General features: G+C 38.0%; 1 protein-coding gene across 2 annotated transcripts in view; it reads left to right on the top strand.

Annotated features, from left to right (window-relative positions):
* The window catches only part of LRRC28 (leucine rich repeat containing 28), a 58,004-nt gene that overhangs the window by 13,659 nt on the left and 19,824 nt on the right, over positions 1 to 24,521 (top strand). Inside the window, exon 6 of one of the 2 annotated variants that reach the window (XM_081124523.1) lies at positions 17,992 to 18,198. The exons of the other annotated variant lie outside the window; for it this stretch is intronic. Within the exon in view, the coding sequence (XP_080980649.1) occupies positions 17,992 to 18,198 (207 nt within the window). The remainder of the gene's footprint in view (positions 1 to 17,991; positions 18,199 to 24,521) is intronic. 2 annotated transcript variants of the gene reach the window in all.

The following is a 24,521-nucleotide window of genomic DNA, read 5'->3' as shown; positions in this document are numbered from 1 at the left end:
ATTCTAGCTTTGTCAAGCTTATATATTCAGATACTCAGGAAATTAGATTCTCTTTTGGGGATCACCTAGGAAATGTATTATTAAAATAATACTTTAAATGTTCATGTTTTCATATCTGGAACTTATGAAGATATACTGTGGCAGCAAGATGTATTTGTAAGCCCTCTTTGTGTATGTTTAATAACACGTGAGAATATAATTCGGCTAAGCCATTGTCCTTTGTATTCTATTCTCTTTTCCTGTAACGTAAGACACTTTGTGGTAGAATGTGGCCGTTTCCTTCCATTATATACTCTCAGAGGCTAAGGATGTGCGACTGATAGCATTGACTGCTTCCGCGTCACCAGTGAAGGCCACAGGTTTCCTGCTACTTGCATGTCATTTTTTATTTATGTCTCCCCTGTTGCTTAATAGAATTGAGGCCTTCATCCCTGATCTTATTTCCTTAGCTTATTTCTGTAGTCTGTGTGTCTTTGCTTATTTTGAGTAAAACTCTATGGAGTAATAGCAGTGTATTTTGAATAGAAAGTTTCGATTGAGCCATGTATAGATTTCTTTTCCTTCTGGGCCATCATGAATAGCAGTGGACTAGGTCCTGCTATTTGATTCACTTTACATATCTCTTTATGTAAAGTGAATCAAATTTGAATGGGTGAGGGGCTAGGTAAACCTCCGCAAATGTTTGATCATGTTTGGGCACATACTATGGAAATGTATTTTAATTACAGTAAAAAAAGAAAAAGAAATGTGAGGGATGCCACGTTGTTTCCATTTGATGACGATAGACACCAGTTACTATGTGATCGATCACCTTTCTACCTGGTCCATGCTAGTACGAGTAGACTTCTTATGTATTATATTTCCCCGAAGAACTTAACATTTTACTATGTGTATTTGTTGTGGTTGAAGACCCTTTGAATGTAAGATCATAATCAGTATTTAAAATTTGAAAAACTTTAGAGCACATTTGAAAAGTTTGGAACATTTGAAATATCTAGTGGATGGAGAGTTTTAAAATTAGGATCTAAGATTGGATTGCAGGGGTTTCGTGAACGCTCTTAATTGTACGCATTTTGATGCTTGTTGTATGTATATATTGCTGTCACTTTTGGAATCGATTTAGAGTTTTTGTATTTAATGTCTTTTTCAGTGGCTACATTAAAATTTTTCTCTTTATCTTTGGTGTTATCAGTTTGTTTGTGATTTGCCACAGTGTAGGATTTTAAAAATATTTATCCTACTTGGGGTTTTTGGTTTTTTTTTCCTATTTCCAAATTGGGAAGTTTTCTGTCATTCCTTCTTTAAATATTTTTATGTTCCATTTTCTCTTTTAGGAACTCCAGTTACACACATTAGGTCATTTGATGTTGTTTCACAGGTCACTGAGGCTTTGTTCTTTTTCTTTTTTTTCTTCTCCTAATCTAAAGGTTGGATGACATCTGTTGATCTCCCTTCTACTCCATGAATTTCTTTTGTGCTCTCCAATATGCTGCTTATTAAGCCCCTCTTCACCCTCTCACAGCTCCTTCCTTCTTGGTACCCTGTCCTGCATTTTCCAGCTGCTTCAGCCGCCCAGATCCCATCTCCAGCCTCTCTCTCAGACTGCTGAGCTCTGCTTGGGTTCCACTCTTGTGCCCCTTGGCAGAAAGCCACATCCAACATGGGCTCACCTCTTGTGTTTCCCTTATTTCAAGGATCAAGGTCCTGAATTTCCTGTCCGTTGCTTGCAAACAGTTGCCTCATATATTTTTGAGTAGTTTTATTGTTTTATTTTGGTAGGAGGCACTTGTGGTGTCACTGACCCTGTCACATGTGGAACTGGAAGTCCTATGTATGTTCTTTGATTTCTCATCTGATTGCTTACTTGCATTATTTTATATACGTAAGTTATATACCACTTAAACATTTATATATTGCCTTCTCCTACTTCCAGAACCAAAACTGTAACATTATTTGTTACGGAACAAATTTAAACTCATTTCCTTCCAAAGGCTTATTCTGACTTGAGTAAAATTGTGTTATCTATTAAGAAGAGAAATATTGTGCGCTTATAAATAAAGGGTTATTGAGGAAAGATTTCCATCAGTGCGGAGCTACTTGCCAAACATTTTGTAATTCACCCTTGGTCAAAGCCACAAGGGACCATAGATATTAGAGGAGTCAGAAAAACCAGCTAACCTTTGATAGTCAAGAGAAGCCTGATGCTTTTGTGATTTACTATAAACTGTGAACTCTCATGAGAGAAGGTTTCAGTAACAAACAAAATGTAACCAGGAGTCAGAAAAGATGTTGCTTACATCTGGCATATAAATCAGCCTGTTTTTCTGAAATGCTTTTATCCTTGAAAAGTTGTTTTGCATACCAAAAAAGGAAGAGTTTTTAGCCCAAATTAAAAACCTGAAAGCAGCCTACCTTGTACTTCAATGGATAAAAGCTTGCAAAACACAGAAAAATGTCCTACATATAACTAGCTGGAATTGTTCCTAAAACTCAGACTTCAAGTATGGTTAAGTTTTTGTTTTGTTGGGTTTTTTTTGTTAAAATTTATTTTTCCTCCCAGTTGAGTTTCTATTGCTTTATTAAAATGAAATTTAGGATCTCTTCTTTGATCTGTCCTGTTGCCACCTAACTTGTTCAGAAATCTCTGTCTCATTGGTCTAAGGTTCAGGTAGGGAGGAGGAGATCAGCCGCCTTCCTACAGAGGCCATAGAAGGAAGCAGAGCCTGCTCACTCTAGGGCTTCCCCATTGCTTACTGCCCCGTGTGCTGAGACCTCACTGCCATAGCCTGACAGTTAATATCGCAGGCTGCAATGATTCTTCTGAGGCGCTGACCCCACTCCTGTAGCTATGAGCTAGGCGCTCCCCTTTGCAGTCCCTGGGTTGCAGTTTCTAGGAACGCTGGGTGGCCCCAGGATAATGTCAGCCCTGGGCTCATTAGGTCTTCCATTGTACCTGCCTCTCAGTGATCAACTCAGAGGGGGGCCAGAGCAGCTCTCTCTCTGAATCCTCAAAACACAAAGGGTCTTTCTTATGGTACCTCCTACCCCTCAAATTATCAAGGCTATTCACCCCACATTACCCTCCTGGGCAGATACCATAGTAGTTGGGGATAATTGACCCTCTTATGGAGACTTAGCTTTCTGCTGATTCCACATCAGTGCTGATAAAATAGCTAGCTAGCCCTTTTCTCTAAAAATGAATCTAAATAATTCATCGGTAACAGAGCACCCCTCTGGTGTCACCCCTCTGGTGCCTATATGTGTGTGGGCAGCAATATATAGAAATAGACTGTATTTTGTGGGGTTATCTACATGACCGGGTCACTCACTGTTTCATCTACATAACAAAAATTATTTGTTGGTTCAAAGCATCATGCCATGTGGGGATGACGAAGGTAGACAGAATCTAGGCCCAGACTTCAGAAGAGCTTTGACAATATTTTATTGTCTAATATTTTGAACTGTGAACTTCCACAGAAGAAACTTGACAGAGAGGGCAGAGAAAGAAGCATTGAGGGTGTTAGTGGTTAGTCATCTTGCTGCAGTGCTCAGTGATTACTATACCTGGTCTGACAACTGATGGACAGAGGGATAAAAATCTAACAACCTGCCTACCCTCAGCTTGCTACATGACCACTGAATAAGTGAATAAATTGTCTACAAGAGTCCTTAACTCATATTTAGAACTTGTTCTTTCAATGTCTCTTATAGACCTAAAGTTACTTTATTAGCATCTTGTAGTATATAGCACTTTATTAGTAAAGTAACTTTATACTGTAGTTAAATATATATTAGTAACTTTATAGTAACATAGATTTTGTGATTCATATTTTTATATAAAGTTACCTTGGTATATACCAGGTTAGATAAAACACAGATTTCTCAGAAAAAAAAGCTTTTACTATTGATGCTATTACAAATTATAAAATCTGGTTACAGATGGAGCTACAAGTTTCAAATTATATTTTTAAACTTTTCCCAGCTTTGAAAATTGTTCAAAAATCTTAGAGTAAAAATGGCCATTAAAATTTTTCTAAAGGAAAAAAGTTTTGTTTCCTGGACCATGCATCCTTCTCAGTCAGTGTCAGATAAAAACAGAAAATACTTCTCTTTAGAAAAGGTGTGAGGGAAAACTTGCCAAATGTCCGAAAAACAAAAGTTCATTGTGATGATGCTTTTTTAAAAATGAAGGAAAGGGGTTGGTTCCTGAGACTTGGAGTGTCTTTCCCATCAAGCGTACTAGTGCCTAAGGCATGGACCACTCCTCTGTGTGAAGATCTAGAAGCAGCTGACATCACAGCAGAGACCCAATTGGACATCTGAAGGGGTGTCTTTCCAAGTTCTCCGCACATGCAGTGCTGTTTCTCCTCCTTTCTGTATGCAATTAATTTCTACACCATGCTCTATTCCAAGTGTGGTGCTGTGGGGGAACCATAAAGAGAGCACTGAGGCTGGTTGAAGAGGTTTTAAGTCATGTGTGATGGGAGGGACTGAACTGTAAGTTCAGGAGCCAAGGATTTGGATTTGGGTCTTTTCTATTGTCTCTGGAATGTATCCACCTCATATTATCCAGGATTCTCTTTCTGAATTACAGATTTGATAAACAACTTGCCCAGTTCAAATCCTTCATTTAAATCATTTGGCAAAAGTGTTGTGGTTGTCGTCATAAAGCTTGTACTGGGTTATAACCATTTGTTTATTATGAATACCAGGAATTAGGAGTGTTACCAAAAAAAACACACGATCAGTATAAGTGTTCTTAATCTTTTGAAGTGAATTTTCTTGAGAGCTTATAAAACATGTTTTTTTGTTTGTTTTTAAGACACAACCTATTATTGACAATTCATAGATTTAATTGTTGTTTTTGGATCTAAATCAACTTGCAGTATTTTAGACGTTTTGTGACATGATTAGAAAATTATAGTTTCATGTCAAACTATATAACTGTAAAGAAAAATTAACTGGCAGGATGTAGGGTATGTGCTGAAATAAGTATTTGTTAAAAAGTAGTGTCTTCAAGATGTAAAACATTTATTTTTTATATGTCATTGGAACATGCTTGTTGCTTACTTCATCTGTAAGTTATGTTTTAATCTGTTAAAGGTTTTAATTTAAATCAGATTGTTTATTCTGCAAGTAATTTCAAAGTTAATGATTCTTTTAGTGAATGAAAAGCTTTATGATTTGCCAAGGGTTGATGTAATAGAAGTAATTAAACAAAGTTTAGTTTGATATGGGTTGTTACCAAACTCTCCTTCACCCCCATGCATAATTGACACCACAGTTCTTTGTTTAATACTTTCTACTCTTCCTTTTACAAAATTAACATCTATGTAATAAACATAATATGTAAATCATATCCTGCTATGCCATGCCTTTTAGCAGCAGAAAGCAGGTTTCCAAGGCTGCCATTCTGTGCCCGTCATAAAGTCAAACCTGTTGGAGTCAGCAGAAATGTAAGGATGTTGGATTTTAGTGGTGGGAGGAATATCAGGACCCATCACGTTAACATTTAGCTACCACATTGGAAAGGAAATGGAGACCTAGGGACCAAGTGACATTAAATTTACAGACTTTTGTTTTATTGAACGTTTATAGTTCTTAAAGCTCCATGGAATTCTAAGTGTGGGAAACTTAAATATCTATCATTTGAAGAGCAAAGTTTCAAATTTTAATGAAGCCCAATTTATCAGTTTTTTATTTTGTGGATTATGCTGTTATCGTCCTATTTAAGAACTGTTCGCCAAACCTAGGGTCACAAAATTTTTCTTATTTTTTTTATATAAAATTATCTATTACATTTATGTCTATGATCCATTTCAAGGTAATTTTTATGTGTGATGTGAGGAAAGGGTTCGGATATTTTTAGATGTGGGATATTCAGTTTTTCCAGCACAGTCTGTTGAAAGACTTTTCTTTCTTTGTTGAAAATCAGTTGACTGACCATAAACATATGGGTCTATTTCTACTGTTCTGTTCCCATTAGTCTTTACGTCTGTCCTATGGCAATACCACATTGGCTTCATTACTGTAGCTTTATAGCAAGTTTTGAAGTGAGGCTGTGTAATCCCTCCAACTTTGTTCTTTTTCAAATTTCTTTTGAAAAAAATATAATTTCATTGATTTTTTTTTTTTCCCAACCAAAGGAAGTTTATTTTTCCTCCTTTCCGGCGTTCCATCCGTGTATATATATATTTATGTATATATAGTAGCAATAAGAAGGTAAAGATGAAATGTAGGACCTTGTGTCAAAGTGATCTGTGGGGACCATTTTACTACCCAGTATAATTTCTGATCACTCCATCTATTTCTTGCCTTTATTTATGTAACTTAGGACTTTGAGCTGGCTTCTCTAATTTTGTTGTGCCCCCCACAACACTGTGCCTCTTATGAATAATAGAGGGACAGTGAAGGGTCAGACCAGGGACCAGATGACCAAGGGTCTGTGTCGTACTCCTGGAGGAAGGACAGTTGGCGGCCAGACAGATTTGAGACCGAGGGAAACTGTCTGTCCTGCTCCCTGTGTGTCTGCCTCTGCTATGCACTGATGGCCAGATCTTGGTGGTGGGAGTCGAGCAAGAAGAAATGAACACTCTGGGTTTGGACTCACCCCAGACCACCTGAGTGCATTTCCATGTCCCATAGAGATCATGTAAATATGTAGATAAAGTGATTAGGTGAAAGGATACCAAACAATTAGGATGGTTACTAGAAGGGTTCTTCTCTCTCTGGCTTTTTTATAAATATGAATGAATTTCTGTATTGCTGAAGGTTGGGAAGTATTGTTAACTTTTTTTTTTTTAGTCATGTTTCATAAGCCTTTCAGGGCCTGTTATAACACTCCAACTTTATTTAATTTTCTATAATTTACAAATTTTGGCATTTAAACACATTTCATCATATAAAAAGACAAATTTTTTGTGGCAAATATTCATTTAATTTTTTAATTGTCACAGAACTAAAGTAAAATAAATACTACTTTGAAATTTGCAATATTTAACAAAATGTTTGTAAGAAAAATAGCATGCCAGCATTGCTAGCACTAAAATTCTCCCGATAACTTTAAGATGCAGGCTTTGGCTTTTGATAAAGAATTGGGATATGTTTAAAATACTTCAGGAATGTCACCCGGCCGGGCATGGCTCAGCGGTTGAGCGTCGACCTAGGATCCAGGCGATCAGGGTTCGATTCCCGGTCAGGGCACAGGCCCGGGTTGCGGGCTGCAGCCAATCAATGACTCTCTCATCATTGATATTTCTCGCTCTCTCCCTCTCCTTTCCTCTCTGTGAAATCAATAAAAAAATATATGAAAAAAATAAATAAATAAAAATAAAAATACTTCAGGAATGTTAATGAACACTACTGTCTTTTTAAACCTCTTTGACATGCTCATTAGGAGCAAGTAAAATTTGGAAAGTGGAAAATTAATATTTTTCCTCCTATAGGTTTATGTCATCTTAAAATGACTTTGAGCATCAACACAGTGACTTTGTTCTCTTGAAATCCTTTTTGTGTTTCTCCATTCAAGTCTCTTGGAAAGGTCTACCTAGTTTCTCTAAACAGTGCCCTATATAAAGTATGTTAGTAAATCTTAGTAAAAATCATGATGGATAACTGCCCATTCCTTCCTCACTGCTTCAAAAGACGGCAGTATTTAGTATCCGTCATTGAGACATTAAGCCTTGAGTGGTGGTAGTTAATTTATTTTCAACATCATGATTAAGGCTATTTAGAAGGCCACTTTTGTTAAATGTTTGTATTTCTCCTTTTGTTTTCTTTCAATTATCTCTTAGTATTGCTGCTTATTAGGCTAAATTACTTTGGTATTTCTAATTAAAAATTAAACATCTTATAATGATCTTGCTTTTGGGAAGACATGCAGACTAATGATGCTGAACCTTTTCTCTTTGCTGTTGGCTCTGACGTTGCCTGCTTTGGTTTCCTAATTTAGTAACAGAAATACAACTATGCACCACTGGGCAGGTTTGGTATGCTGGCAGCCAGCCAGGAAGCACGGGTTTCTTAAGTAAATGGACCAACGGGGATTTGCGGGAAACACAGATTGCGTTACATGAGCTTTGCACTTTGCAAATCCCTAACTATTTAAAGGCACTCAGCTAACCCACTGCCACCTAAATAAAAGTCACTTTTGTTGAAACACACATTCACACTAAATGATGTATTGTTTCCCTTTCCAAAATCACCCTTCATTTTTATATTTTTAATTTTGTCTTTATGTAAACCTTTAAAAAGTACTTTTTCTTTTAGGGAGGGAATAATTGCATCAAAATTAGTTAAACTCTATTCAGTTATTTTATGCATTTGTAATTCCATTCAGAATAGCATAATATAAAAGAGTCGACAATGTACAAATGTAATGTCCTTCTATGTGAGGAAATGAAAGAAGGCTCTGACAGAGATAAGTTAAAAAAAAAAAAGGCTGGTTTTACGAGGCTGCCCTGCACCCGCACCTGCACGGCTGCGCGGCCGCGGTTGCTGTTGTGTCTCCCGCACTGTGGGGATCGTCGCCGTTCTGCAGCCTCACTGTACCCAGGGTGGCTTTGCACTGGTTGCCTCTTTGAATGTTTGAGCACCAGCTACTTTCCTGTCTGCTGACACTTTTCCTTCGTGTCACTGCTTCTTGCCTGGCATATCCTTGGTCTTAAGGTCCATTGCCTCTGAATTTGGAGAAGAGCCTTGAGGCCGCCCCCTCTTTTCTGCTTCAAACCTTGATATATTTCTTCTAGACTCTGCCTGTCACTGTCAGATGAGGTCCACCCCAATCGTCTTTGAACAGTTGACTCCACTACTTGGGGTAATGTTGGTAAGGGTTGGGGGGAGGATGCTCCGTGGAATCTCTGAATTAGACCAAAGCAGTATTAGTCGCAGTATGCAAGAAAATGGATTTAACATAAACTTAAGACAAATTATATCAACGTTAGGATTAAGATGTCTTGTTGTATAAGTGCCATCCAGAAGCATTAGTCAGAAAGAATACTGAACGTCATAAATTTCTTGACCAAAAGTGGTCAGGTTAACTAATCCTTAAAAATAGTCAATTTTTAAAATGACCTGTTCCTCAACTTCTGTAAATAGGGCAGATGTCCAGTCCCAGCATCAGGCTTCCTCCCTCTTTCCTCCCTTCCTTATCTTACTCTTCTGCCTCCCAGGATGTTCCAGTGTTCTTAAAATCCGCACCCCGTGGAGACTGACTCATAGTTCCTCTGCTCTTGGCCGTTCCTTTGCTTTCCTGAGAGAGAGGGCACTGTCCTAACAAGGTCTTGGCTGACAAAGAGATGGGCAGAGGGGAGGTCTCTGTCGTCAGAGACTCAGAGTGGCATCCGTTGCATTTCTGTGCAATGCAAAACATTTGGGAAGATCTAGCCTGCAGATCTTTTTGCTGACTTAGTAAATTTGCTGGTAATAATGATAATTTTTAAATAATATCTTAATAGTTACTTTTTAAAGTGGTAAATTCATCTCCTTCTCCAGATAATCAAGAGATTATTATTATTGTCACTACATTTGTTAAGTATTTAAACTAGTCTTGATAAATGTAAAAGAATGCGTTTCCTTTCTGTCAATGTGAGTTGCCACTTGGTATCGTTTTCTGTTCGCCCCTGCAGACTTCCTTTCATATTTCTTACAGGACAGGTCTGCTAACAGTGGATTTTCTCATTTCTTATTCATCTGGGAATGTCTTTATTTTGACTTTACTTTTGAAGGATAGTTTTACTGGATATATAATTTTGATTAGCAGTTTTCTCTTTCAGCATTTTAAATATGTCATTTTAGACCTCTATTATTTCTGATAAGAAGTCAGCTTTTGGTTGTGTTGTGCTCCTCTGCATATGAGTTATTTCTTTCCTGTGGCTTTCAAGATTTTCTGTTTTTATTTATCTTTCAGCGATTTGTCTGTGACGTATCTAGGTGTGGATTTCTTTGTGTTTTTCCTACTTGGAATTCAGTGAACTACTTGGATCTGTAGATAAATGCTTTTCATCAAATGCAGAACATTTTCAGCCATTGTCTTTTAACATATTTTTTCCCACCATTTTCCCTCTTTCTTCTCCTTCTGGAACTCCTGTTATTGATATGATGGTATCCCACAGGCCTCTGAGATGCTGATCATTTCTTATTGATTTTTTCCCTACGTTCCAAATTTAGCAATTTCTATTGACATGTCTTGGAGTTTACTGATTCTTTCCTCTGCCATCTCAAATCTGATCCTGAGACCATCTAGTGAATATTTTACTTCAATTATTATATTTTCAACTTTATAATGGTTCCTTCGCTCTTTTTATGGCTCGTATTTTTCTATTTGGATTCTCTATTGATTGAGTCATTGTCATCACTTTTTTCTTTAGTTTTTGACAAAGCTTCTTTAAACACATTTATAACAGCTGCTTTGAAGTCTTTGCCAAGTTCAGCATCTGGACCCATTCAGAGTTAGTTTCTGTCGACTGCCCCCCACCCCCGACCCAGTTATGGGTCACACTTTGCTGTTTCTTTGCACGTCTTGTATTTTTGTTGTCGTAGAAAACTGGAAAATTTAGTTAATATATTGGGGCAACTTTGGATTTGGATTTATTTTTCTGAGAGTTGTTCTATTTATTTAATTTTTGTTCCTTTCTGCGGTTTAAATTGCAGACTCCTTCCCCTCTGTGGTGTATAGCCTCTGATGGCTCTGCTCAGAGTTTAGTCTTACTTATATTTTTTAACCTGGTTCCCTAGGAGTGGCCACTGTATCTGTATAGCTTAGGGGTAGCCATTGATTTGGAAAGAGGTTTGCTCAAATGCTTCAAGCCCATAAGGCCTCTGCCTTACACTAATTGAAATGTGTTTGGATGGTAGAGTGCATTCAGAGGGAGTCAGTCATCACATCTGCTCTGCCTTTTACTTTGTGCGGACTCTTGGGTCTTCCCTGCACGTACACACAGTTCCTTGGTTGTCTAAGGATTTGTGGAGAGCGTACCTAGCACTTCATCTGCTCTCTCATTTCCAAAATCTCCCAATTAAATTGATGGCTGTTCAACCACTCATTCCAACTGGGTCTGCAATCCCAGGCCAGCAAAGCAGATGTTTCATGCTTTCCTCATTATTTTCTACACAGTTTGCCACTTTTAGCTAAAAAAGCTGTGAGATTTTTTTCCTATTCCCAAATCAAGGATGTCCTCTCTGACTGCCGGCCTGCTGGTTTTCATAGCCGCCCCAAGCAAGAAAAGGCTGCAGACTCCCACTATTCTTGAGTGAACCTTTAACAGGTTTTCCAGGAATAGACACTTACGAATTTGTCTGCCTTTGGTTGATTTCCAGAGCCCTGAAATAGTTGACTTTTTACAGTTTTGTCCAGTGTTATGCTTATTTTTGATGGAGAGACTTCACCGAGCTTTTCACACCATCTCGGATCCCCACTCTTTTTAAATATTCTTAGGCCACTTGTTTAGCTATTTAAAAAGTTGAAAGGGGCTCATGGAACTTCAGAATGACTATATTTATTATGAATTTTATGCCAATGTCTTCCCATCTTTGGTTCTCTGGCACTTCAATTCTAAAGCTATTGGACAAGGTCCTGTGTCCGTAGTTATTGACAAAAACACTGAAAATATGCTTTTCAGTGTTTTTTCAGTATCTTGAGATGCTCTTTCTGTGGGTATATAAACTGCTTTAAAGAGCGTCAAAGTCTTCTTAAGCCCCTTTACCTAACCTGGGCTTCAACTTCCTCTCTAGGATGCTTGACAGTCAAGAAGGTGGAGCCTTTTGTCATTTGTTAGCGAATTCTTTTGCCTCAAGCACCATCTGAGATACCTTTTTGGTATCCTTCGCATTTTCCTGAACTGCGGCTCATTCAGGACAATAGATTTCCTCTGTTCTTTCAGATTTATGTCTAAAACTATAATCAAGACAAACATAAATCTCAGAAAGCAGTAAGATACACGTATATAGAACCTAAGATCTTGGATTTTATTTCCTTAGAGCACGGCATAACATCCATTTTTATTCCCTTTACTCCAAAGGAGTAAAATAATAAAAGCTACAAACTGTTTTTTGTAGATTTTCAACTCTTCAGAGGATGAAAAAGTCAGATTTTATCATAAGGTGCATTCAAACAAGTAAGCATGAAATTCATGTAGTAATTCCTAGAAGAGTGCAGTATAATTTCGGTGTTAACTATTTAAAATATGAAACATAATTGAATTATTAAGGGCAAGAGCAGATCAACAGATAATATCTAGGCAACAGAAAGGTGAGTTCATTTTATTATTTTAGGTGCTGCTCATCCTGTATTAATTGTACCTATGATGCAAATAGTGTCTTTGTGTTTTGAATCACTGACTTGACTAACTTCCATACTAATCATAGGCTTAGAATGAACTTCCAGTGGAAAGTCACTGCTTCCCTAAAATTGTTATGGTAGGAAACGCGGTTCCAGGACCCCGTGCCAGCAGTGCCATTTGGCAGTCCATGTTTGCTTGTGTATTAAACTTTTGATTTTGAGATAATTATAGATTCCCATGTAGTTATATATCCATGTGCTTTGACCCAGTCATATTTTTTCTTTTAATATTTTTCCAACTATTACATAGTTTTGTAAAAATTGACTAATGCTGCTGTATGTATGGGTAACGAGAGGCGCCGTGTGTAAAGGTTTGAAGTCGGCTGAAATTCTGTGACTAACTTTGTTAAGCACCAGCTATGATCATGGAGAGTACACCCTGCCCTAGGTGAGTGGTGCCCCTTAAGCTCTGTCACAACTGTTATTGCAAACGTTCATTTTTGATAAAATTAATGTAAAAATTAAATACGCCTTTTTTAAGTTGCCTTTTTGGGTGTTGTTTTGACCTAATTTATTTTTATACTCTACCGCCAGTTCCAGTAATAAGATGAGTAGAACATAAAATGAATTTGTACAGGGTTACTTTCGTTGGAAACTTTATGTAAAACTCACTCACTTCTGAAAGGAGTACAACTGACAGGGCACAAGTCACCTGTTCACGTCGAACTGTTCGGTGTCCTTTGTGGGCTTGCGGTTTTCACCCTGCTCCGTCGGGCGTCCTGTTGCCTCCTGTTACGGGCGCGTTGGCAGCTTTGTTAATACAGCGCCCGAGCAGGGGCTTAGGAGCGCAGCGCGAGGGTCTGAACTCCGGTGTGTAGTGACCTGCTCGTGATAAGACAGTTCTCCTTCTTCCAAGGTTGGCGACTAAATAGAAACCTGAAAATACACAGAAATACACTTTTCTGTGTTCTCTTTAGAAGTACCATAAAATTGTCTAATACTTATATTTAACAGAAACTTTATAAACTTTGATTTTGTTTTCATTTTATAATGACAGAACTTATAAGACCCTCAACAGTATAAATTTGTTTGTACATGTGCATTAAATGTTTGTTTTCTGTTGCGTTGCGTTTCAGTGTACTGAAACGTCATTAGGAAATCCAAATGTTAATCTGAAATCCAAATTTCAGAATTGTTGCATCTCTTATTCTAAGGAACCCCAAAGTGTGTGATGAAGTACCATGTTAGCATGTGATTAATTTAATTTTGTATTAATTCAAAAGTAATAGATGAGCATGGACATAAATATTTAAACAGTATAGGGAAGTTTAAAAATGAAAAGGTAACATCTTTCTGAGCTTCCATTTCATTTCTATCCTTGATATTAATCACTACTGAGTTCGTTTTGTTTCCATTCTGCTGATGGTTTCCTCATAACTCTAATCAACAGCAGGTATTAAATCTAGAGACTTGTTGCTTTTGTCTTAAGATTGGCAACCAATATGTACAAATTCAGACTTCTCTAAGGTAAAACTTCTCATGTTGCTAGTGGTTGTTATATGTGAGTTTCTTATAGAGGGCAAATGTTTAGAAATCAGAGTATAGTTTGAATTTAATGTGGAATTCTTTTAATTCATGGGGAACTTTTTCAAAACTATGGTTCCTGTGTTGAACATGATATTTTCAGTAGTTTCTAAGTGTCCTATCAGCAGAATCACCCTTTTTTCCCACTACTTTCTATTTTTAGAGGTAGTTACTTTTCTTATGGGGATTTCAGATAAATAAACTAGAAAGGATCAATTTGAAATGTACATACACTAAAAAAATTCTCTTTAAAATTTCTCCCTGTATTAATTTGAGCTTAGAAAGTGAGATGAAAGCAATCATCATAATGATACTTTATTCAGGTAGTGACATATGGATTGCTTGTCGTTTTCCTTTGCAAAGGAGTAAAATAAAAAATAAATTTTTATTCTGCACTACAAATCTGTGATATTCCTTGAGGCAGTTTTATGCCAACAATGGACGCCTGGTGATTTCATTCAGGTGAAAAACTATTGTGTTACCTCAGTAAAGAGGGAAAAAGCCCACCTAGAAGAAATCTGGGAAATAGACAATCACTAAAAAATAGCATCAAATGAAAACCTGCGTATGTGATCTCTATGAATCTTGCAGAATGAGGACAGTAAAGGATTTTTCTAAATAGTAGTCTATGTATTGACACAAAGCAGTAATAAAGATGCTAAGTTTTAAAACAAATGCTTTTGAATTTCAAAGGCAGAATGTATCTAAAGAAGAGCTATGGACCATTTCTGTCTAGCAGTTATATTATAGTTGGCACTCAGAATACTTTTTTCTTATCTTATACCATTTCCTCAGTGACATTTTGCTAGGCACCTTAAGTGTCAGGTCAACGTAGATAACCAATAAACACCTGGTAAATAGCTTATTTTGAGCAACACTGAAAGAAACTTTGTGCATAATTTAATCATACACAGAGCACCAGGTAAAATGTCAAAACAATATGATTTTCTGTTTTGAAGCATGCCTTTAACATTTTTAAATTTCTATTGGGAATTAATTGCCAAGCTTGACACCCAGGCATAAATATTTAAGTCATGTCAGTGCCTGTTGTGTTTCTTAGATGTTAGATGTTTTAGAGAATTTTATTTTAAAGCTTCCAAATAATATTTAATTGCCTTTTAAAATTAAGAGGACGTCTTAATTGCTCATTTGGTATTGCTCATATTAGACAAGTGCATAGTTAATAGATATTTTTTTTCATTGAGCTTTCCAATATTTGTTAATTTTATTCCCATTGTGATTATTTGTTATTAAACATAACCTGCCACATATTCCAAATTATGAATATATAGCAGGCTCCTTCTGATTGGTTTTAATTTTTTTATTTGACCAAGGAAGGCAGTCCTGCCCATTTTCTGAAAGGCATCTTTCTAAGAGCCCCTTTCTCTATGTTGTATAACAAACATGCACATACTGTGTTCATAATTGTTTCTGTAATGAAACTGCATCAATTCAAAAGATATTTATATTTAGAATTTATATTTACAATATTATATAGCATAATGAGCTGAAAATTAAAAAGAAATAGTTTTCTGCCATGTATTATTGACTTACATGGGATATTTCATTTAATCACTTTAGGTACATCTTATTCTATCATTTGTTTATAGATGATTTTTTAAACATCAAACGAATGATGTAAATATTTGAGTAAATAACCCAAAGTTGCACAGCCGATGAATGATAGGATGATGGCTTGAACCTATTTCTATGGACCAGAGCATGTGCCTTCCACCGCCCAATCCAGGGGAAGGGAACAGGGCACTTCCTGTTACGTAGGATGGAACTTGGCCCTGAAATATTGTCCATTATTTCTCTGGATGCTCTCCCTAACCTGGTTTGCTTTGGAGCTCAAATTAGAGCTGTTTTTAGTGGTACCGGAAAAAGCCAGTGCTTGAAAAATACCAAGCCTTGTTATTGACTCTGCGGTCACTGGCTTGGCATGGAGTGGGTGGCTTCCTTCCCATTCCATTTAAATTTTAGATTAGGTCAGTGCACATAGGCCGCGAACGATGATTTAGAGGGAACTTACTGCTTTCCCTTTCGAAATTGCACTCTAATGTTATTTTTATGCTTTGTGTAAGTAATTACTGTGTGGCAGCAATGAAATTTTCAGGATACTCTATAAGTAGCTGAAAAGTTTTAAGGTATTGTAGATTTAGCATAAAAGGAAACAGTGCGAACAACTGTGAAGTTAGGGTTATTCTAGGCTCTCTGAGGAAAGAAAGTCTACAGACTGATGTTTACTCCTTGGGGAACAGTGTGGTGACAGGGAGACCGCCAAAAAGAGTAGGATTCGACTAATATTCCAAAAAGAATTCATTGTAGCTCTATCAGTAATACTTCATTAATTTCAAGATGACATATCAATGAATATTTTTGAAGGTGTCAGTAATATAAACTTATTAAGGATAAAATTAATTATAGACAATTTTATTAAAAAGAAACATAATACCATATTGAAAAAAGACTTTAGAAAAATGCAGTAACACATTATTAGAAATAAAAATAGCTAAGAAACCGATTAAATGATATGAATTTATACCAGGAATAATTATTCTTATTTCTAATGTCTAGATAATCAATATATGGAATTTTTAAAACTTTGCTTTCATATACATTTTATTTTTAACTTTTATGAAGAATTTTATTTTTGAAAAGTTTTGTGTTACTTTTTTATTTTAACATAATTAGAAGTTCATGTATTTTGTACTTGTATTAATTTTATTTTAAAACAGTTATTAAAAATGCTCCTGTTTACAGTACATCTTTAACAAAAACTGGCAAATTTTTTCTGTAAATAGTGAGATAGTAAACATTTTTAGGCTTTGCAGGCCACATAGGGTCTCTGTCACATGTTTTTTTTCTGGGTTTTTTTGGTTTGTTTTTTTAACCATCCTTGAAAATGTAAAAACCAGTCATAGCTTTCGAGCAGTGCAGAAGGGGGCCATGGGCCAGACTTTGCCTGTGAGCTGTCGTTTGCAACCCCTGGTCTGTAGCAGTAAGAAAAAATAATCTGTGTCATTGTGCATCAAGAGGGCAGTAGATTTTCTGTCCAGTAGAGAAGACATTCCTAATGTTAATCTGAGCCTTGAACAAACTGGATTATGCACCCCGGGGGTGGGGTACAGTCTAGTGGCGGGAGCATGGGAAGCCCTAAACCTGGGAGGAAGAGCTCATGGGACAGGGACAGGGCTGGAGAAGGTGGGGAGAGGGCATCACAGCGGTCTTCACCTTGGACGTTCCACGGTGCAGAAGAGCTAGACTTGTCCTCACAGAGCTTCCTGTGGGGACTCGAGTGGATTGTGCTGTCCTGGGACAGAGTACATGCCCCTGCCCTGGAGAGGGTCCTCTGTTCAGAGGTGCTCCACGGGGATTCTCCCTGAGAAGCACAGAGTGCCTCGTAAAGAACTCACTTGTGGTTTAGTCACTGACAAGGACATAATTGTACTCACCACAGGACAGATTACAAATGTGGGCATCGACAATGAGGGAATATTAAACAGAAGGATTTCATTTGGGTGGAATTAAGGCAATCGTCACAGGATATGTACACTTTGAGTGGGCTTATAAAAGGAAGTCACATGGCTGGACAATATCTAAAAATGTTGCTTACCAGTAATTTCATTTTATCGTTGTAATCTTTACCGTGGTAAAAATTTCCAAAAACACCTTAGTCCAGGAAGTTTCTGTTTAGTTCCTACTGGAATACTATAATTTATGTTTTTAAGTCTCCTACTATCTACTTTGATCAGTAAAAGTCACAAAAGGAGCAGAAACCAGATACCTTGACGTGACTCGTCTTTTCTCGCCCCAGTAACTTTTGATTCATCAAGGAGCAGAAGCCATAGTGACAGGCTTCTGGCTCCTGTCCCCCCACTGTGTCTCTCCTTCTTCCTATGCCAGCACTTTCTCCATTAAAAAAATTCTGGCTTATTTAAAGACACCTACCCGGTTGGATTATTTGCATGCTAGGCCCAAAGCCCGTGCCTCAGCATTCGCATCTATGGAAATAGCTGCAGCTACTGGTTGCATTTGGTTGAACTGTTAAAGTATTGATTCATTTTATTTAATCGACTCAATTAATTTCATCAGGATGCGATTTATCTTCATTTTGGTTTTGGTTGTAGAGGTTGGCGATTTGAAGGAGCTGCAGACACTAGACATTTCTACCAATCGTTTGCTAACTTTACCCGAGAGGCTTCACCTGTGCCTTTCTCTGCAGTACCTCACCGTGGACCGAAACCGGCTGTGGTGTGTGCCGCGCCACCTCTGCCAGCTGCCCAGCCTCAACGAGCTCTCCATGGCTGGAAACCGTCTTGCATTTTTGCCACTTGGTAAGTGAGCGTGTGTATATGAGAAAGCAGAGAGGCTGGAGACTAAGATGGAAAGCCCTCGGTCCCTTGACTAGGAACTGTTTCTTCATTCTGTTATGTTGAGGGGCTGCCTCTCTAAACCTACCTTTGCAATGAAGAAGGCATCCTACCCAGGAAACAAAGCTTATCTCAATTTTGAATTTTACAATTTAGAGAAGAAAGCTGTGCTAAAAATTTGATTAGGGATAAAAATCTGAGATATGAGGTGATTTACTCTGAGAAGGGAATTGAAATATGTGTATATGTACACATATGTATTATATATATTTTACATATATATATGTCTATCTTGGAGACATGAAAATGAATTTGAGTAATAACAAATAATTATCTAATTTAAGATTACTTTTCTATAAATATAATTAAATTCTATACTCATGAAATTAACAAAATAAAATAAACCATTTCAGAAGGAAGCTACATTTCAAAGAAATCAGAGCGTCTTTTCAAGCGAGAGAAATATCATACATAAAAGGCTTTAAAAAAATAAATGTTAGAGAACAATTATATAGGAACAAGCACCAGGTTCCAAATCCTCAGACCCAGGTCCTAGCCTGGTTTCCCCATGTCACAGTGCGTGCTTCATTTGGCTCTGTCCGGACAGTCCTTAGCGTTGGCCAGCTTGGGTTCGTCAAGGAGGTCCAGGAAAGGGCTCAAGGGCACCAGCTTCATAGAAGGACAGCTGTGGACTTAATTATCCTCTTGCCGAAGACAGAATTGAATTCCCTTTCCCAGTCCACCTTCATGGTGTTAAAAAACAAAAACAAAAACAAAAGACTGAGAAGACTTAGTATTTCCATCAACTTCAATTTCCTCATCGTCACAGATTATCCTGTCTCTCATCTCTTGGAGCCTTCTCTGGGCAGCCTCATGTGGCAGTTCTCTCGTGGTCTCATCCATTTCTTTACAAATTCATTCACTGCCTTTCCTCAGAGAACTGGCGTATTCTTGGAAACTTAGCCAGTAGGGCTGCTCTTTACAGTAGTTGGCGATACCATGTGTAAACACACAACTCAGGTCTTCAAATGGAAGGTCCCCATGTTTAACCACGATTCCACGAGCATAATAGAGCAACTTGAAGGCTTATGAAATGGGCGTTGTAATATCTCTGCCAGTGACTGGAAGTAGGAATTTTATTTTGGGGGCTACATACTGAATCCCATTTCTTGCCAAGAAGTTTGACTTAGGAGAAAAAGCAGTGTTTTATGGGCCTTCTTAAAGGAATATCAGACTGTGGCCTCTTCAGAAAGCCATGATAGGAGCTATATGTAAGGGTGACTTAAGTCACTTGTAATACCATCTAGATCATTAACACTCTTTTCATCTTTTTAAGATGAAAAGATGCATCTCTAAGAACAAAGGATGCCCCTATTATAACTATCCCATGACAGCTGAGTGACAGATTAATCCACAAACAGGCTTTATCCACTGTTCTGACTTTCACTGAGAAGGGGGAAATGAACCACTTGAGCCTAGTGCTGTGAGGTTTAATAGAGCCCTGCAATGTATTTGTTGTTGGTTCAATATGGCTCTTTACACTAAATAGCTCTCAGAGTTGTGACTTACCTCTGGGCTTCTGAAAGTGTAAGAAAATGCAAAGAAAAGGATTTTTCCAAGGAGAGACCCAAAGAGGCCACTCAAGTTGTGCTCTGTCTCGTGTTCTGCAGGGATTGTCAGGCAGGCCCTAATCAAAGGCATAAGGATGAAAGTGAAAAGAAGGGCTTGAACACAAGGTTCAAAAACTACTAAAAGCAAGGGGGAAAATAGCAATTATTCTATTCATTTCAGTCCAGACAGACTTTGTTTCAGGAGTAAGGTGATAACTCTGGAATGATTATTTCTTTAAGAAAATGGACGTTCGATGTTCCCTCTTGAGCTCTTGTTGCAAGTATTTGTAGCAAAAATTCTTTTCCTCACCCTGGTGCTGCTTGCTCATCTGACCCTCTCCACATCTTGATGGTAACTTCTGCTTCATTTTTCTTTCATCACATCAGGTCTTTGCCTTAAGGTTTCCTTAGGGAGTTAATAGGATTATTTAATATTAAATAATAATATTGACTTTCACAATAGATTACTATGTTGTATTGGCTAAGCTAATGTTTCACGAGGAAAGTCCACCAAGAGTAGCTGAGCCTTAAATGGACAAATGTATGTTTTTCTCTTAAGTTTTGGAGTAGGATTTGGGTGTAGGGAGCGATTAGTAAGAAAAAGCTAACCCTGTTTTCTCAAATATCAATTGAAAAGGGGAAGAGGGAAGTGTCATTCTTTAACAGGTACAGATGTGACACTTAGCAAAATAAAGAGTATGAGGGCTACCGCCATGAGCAGAATCTTTGCCAGGACAGTTTTTGTTGATTTGGTTCTGGAACTTAAGAGTTTTTTAAATAGTAAAGTCTGGAAGACATTGTCAGTTGACTTTAAAGCAAGAATCCGGAGCTTCTATAGTTTTCAGTGAAGTTCTTCAGATTTTGGGGGGCGGTTGAGGGGTGGGAAACAGGTCCAAGTCCAGCTGAGCAACAAGCTCAAGATGCAGAGTGAAGCCACTTTGCTGTCCACGCTGGCTGCCGTGGTGCAGGGAGAGATGCTCTTGTAATTCCCGAGTCTGTGCTAGGCAGCATGAAGTCTCCTTCTCTGGCCTCCTCCGAAGGAATTATTGGCACTTATTGAAATTACTACCCTGAATCTATAAGACAGGACTATCTCACAGTGATCTGGGCTTTTAAAGGAAGCTGAGTGATGTTTTATTCATCACTCGTCTCTTTGGCAATGCCTCCTGATGTCACACCTGGATGCTTGGGCCCAGTTCCAGCCCTCTGGGCACCCACAGCACCCACACAGCCCACTCAGTAGTGTCATTTCCTAGGTAGGTGGGAATGCCCTGCTTCAATGGAAGTGGTCTGTTGAGGGAGGTTGTCTTACATCTGAGTGAAGTAGCAGCCCTGCATTCCAACTCCAGCTCTGCCATTGAGTAGCCGTGTGAGCTTGGGCTTAAAAAGGCTTTTTCATTTGTATAAGGCTCCGTAACAGGGTAATAGTAATACCCACTTCCTAGCACTCTTGTGAGAATGAAATAAGATCCATTTAAAACACTTGTATCACTCATAAATACTACATAAGCGCTCAATCAATATGAACTATTTTGATTGTTTCCCTGGACTGTAAGAAAGGGTTGGAACTGTGTGTGTCTTCACTTTTATAGCTCAAGCACCTAGCAAGTGTCTAGCCCTTTGCTTGTAAGCGTTTATTACCTGGACTGTGGAACAGGATCTGATTTAGAGATGCTGACAACTGCATACTTACACCAACAGCAAAGGGACATGCCAGTCATTCAAATTCATTGAAATCCTTTTTTTTTTTTCTTTTTAAATATATCTTTATTGATTTCAGAGAGAGGAAAGGGGGGGGGAGAGAGAGAGAGAAACATCAATGATGAGAGAGTCATTGATGGGGCTGCCTAGACCGCAACCCGGGCATGCGCCCTGACCGGGAATCGAACCCGGATCGCCTGGATCCCAGGTTGACGCTCAACCGCTGAGCCACGCCTGGCCGGACAAAATCCATTTATTTTAACAGTTGTTGAAGCATCTGATTAAATTATAGTTCACTGTGAAATATTATTTTGTAAAAGTGGAATAGATCGGAAAGATTATGATTATGTAGAAGATTTAGTGGAGTATATATTTGAAGAAGCTGCACTTAAAAAATCCTTATTCTGAAAACGTGGTTGAAAAGTTCTCTTTATAAAAGGCATCATGTAGGTAATTTAAATTAGCTTAAAGCATTTTTTGAATACACTGTAAATTACTCTAAATTCTTTATGAAGATACATTATATAGGAATTAAAAATGTAATTATGACTAATAAAAGATCTGACTTATCAAACTATGATAATTGGTATAATATTGATAGAGCACTCTAAACAACCTATTTTGGTCTATTGCTTTGGTGTTGTGGTTTCTCTTGCCCCATCATTTTTTTGAAGAGAATCCATCATTCATCTTTTGATAAAAGAAGTGAGGTTCACCCTGGTCAGGTTGCGGTAAACAGATCCTGCTCGGTCCTGGCCCAGGCTGTCATTCCGGGCTCGCTTTTACAGTGTAGTTAAAAAGCAAGAGCCCAGGCACACAGGACCTTTTTGTTCCATCCCCAGCCATGTGGACCGCATATGCCAGAGCCTTGAAGTTGAATAAAAAAGAATTGGAGTTTGTGCAAGACTGCTCGCTTTTGCTAATTTGTAAGTAACAATACTTTGATCTGAGAGTCTGGAAGGAAAAAGGGAAAACATTTCAGACACAGTACAGCACTTTAAAAAGCCACATGAAAAAGTTCTTTGTGGCTTTAGCATCTATGCAGATGTTCACTTCCTGGCTTCATAAAGTTCACATACTGAGCATTTTTGCACAGGAACTTGGAAAAGTACTATTGCATGATCTAGTTTATTGCAAGATATCGGTACATTAAAATTAACTGTGTAACTTGGAAAGTCTTAAGTAAGAAGCAAGCAAACGAGCTCATTAGCTGGTAGATCAATGGCATCTTCCAAAGTTAATTATTGTGTGAAGATTTCCTGTTTCAAGAATAGAAGAAATAACTCAAAGCTTTTCCATGCAAAAAATACTTATATTTCAGCCTCAATGTGATTAAAAAGGCCATTCCGTTGTGCTTGAGGTTTTGCCAGAGGACAGTTTTCTGGCCGAGAGCACGCTCTCATGAGGTTGTCACCGCATTGCCTGTACAGCCTGTGACCTTGCTGGGTGTTAGGTGTCTCAGCCTCGCCAGCAGGCTGTGCTGCGTCAGCTAAAGCAAGAGTTGCCTGGTTCTCTTTATAATTCTGTGCTCTTTTGTGATTTTCTCTTTATATTCAGAAGAGAGAGGTAAAAACTAAGATGTATTGAGCACCAATGAGTAGGCAAAGGATCAAGCTGGCATTATGTACATTGTTAAATCTTCATAACAAGCCTGCGACATGGGTTTTATTATCTCCATGTCACAGTGGAGGTAACAGGCGTGGAGCATTGAATTTCCCCCAGCATCGTGAAGCAGTTAGCAAGTGGAAAGCCAGGATTCAGACTCAGCTCTGACTCCAAAGCCCACTACATTGTGTCACCTTAATACTGCTTTTTCTTACTCTATATGCGACTCTATAACTTGGGAAGTTTAAGCATCTGTATACTCACGTCCATGTGGTATACTGGCTGATGGGCCATAGATTTGAGCACAGCCGACTGACGTTTTCTTTCAGCCCCAATAGAAAATAGTTCATTCCATCGTGGGCATACTATATAAAACAGGCATTCCCCAGACACAGAGATGCAAAAAGAAGTCTCTGGAATATTGAAAACCCAAGATAAGATCTAAACCAACTCATATTTAAATTATCGACTCTTCATTTTTTCCTATAAAGCTAGGATAGGGAAGTCTAACTGTAAGAAGTAGCAAGTGTCAGCTTTTATTTAACTCTGTGTTATGGTCCTTGCATGTAGCCTCATTTAATTTGCACAAGCTCTTTCGTGTATATTAGAGGAGAGATGTGCTCCCTCTGTCGTGTCCCATTTTGTGTCCTTGGCTCAAGTGGATGAATCACAGTCTCTAGAGGCTGTTGCCTCCAACTCCTTTCGTGAAGCACAAGTACAGAAGAGCATCAGTACCTTTTGCTGCATGCCAAAGGGAATTCTCCCTTAATTGACCTTCTACTGGAGGGCACACTCCCAAATATGTCACTTATTAATAATAATGAGGATACTAATAACTGCCATATATTGGAGATGGCTGTGTGCCAAGAATTCTGCTTGATAATTTATAAACTTTGTTAGTAACTCCCACTAAATGTAAGAGACAGCGTTACTTCCCCTGTTATACAGATGGGGAAACTGAGGACACACATTTTGTAAATAAAACAATGAGAATTCAAATCCCAGTCATCTGACTCCAAGGCTGTGTTCCATTAATGAGTATCCTACACTCCTTACCGCTTCCTAAACTCAAGGGAAGACTCTTTCCTTGAGCCCCCTGGCTGCTCTAAAAGGCAAATCCGAGCTGAGTGCTTATTTGTGTTTTATCAGTGTAGTGTGTTTTTTGTTGTGTTTAATTATTCCAGTTTTCCATACGCCTTTAAAGTCTGAAGATTTCTATTTGTGGTGAAAGAATTTGGGTTTACATCAGAGAAATAGTGAAGAAATCCAGAATGGGGATTCTTAGTGTAATTCTGAGGCCTTTTCCAATGCAAGTGGATTCTGGTATTTCCAGCTATATTTTTTCATCTATGGGAAAAAATAGCCTTTTAT

Source organism: Miniopterus schreibersii (assembly GCF_964146895.1).
Source record: "Miniopterus schreibersii genome assembly, chromosome: 22".
Classification (NCBI taxonomy): domain Eukaryota; kingdom Metazoa; phylum Chordata; class Mammalia; order Chiroptera; family Miniopteridae; genus Miniopterus; species Miniopterus schreibersii.
The sequence above is the reverse complement of the archived record's forward strand: the minus strand, read 5'-3'. Positions and strand labels throughout refer to the sequence as shown.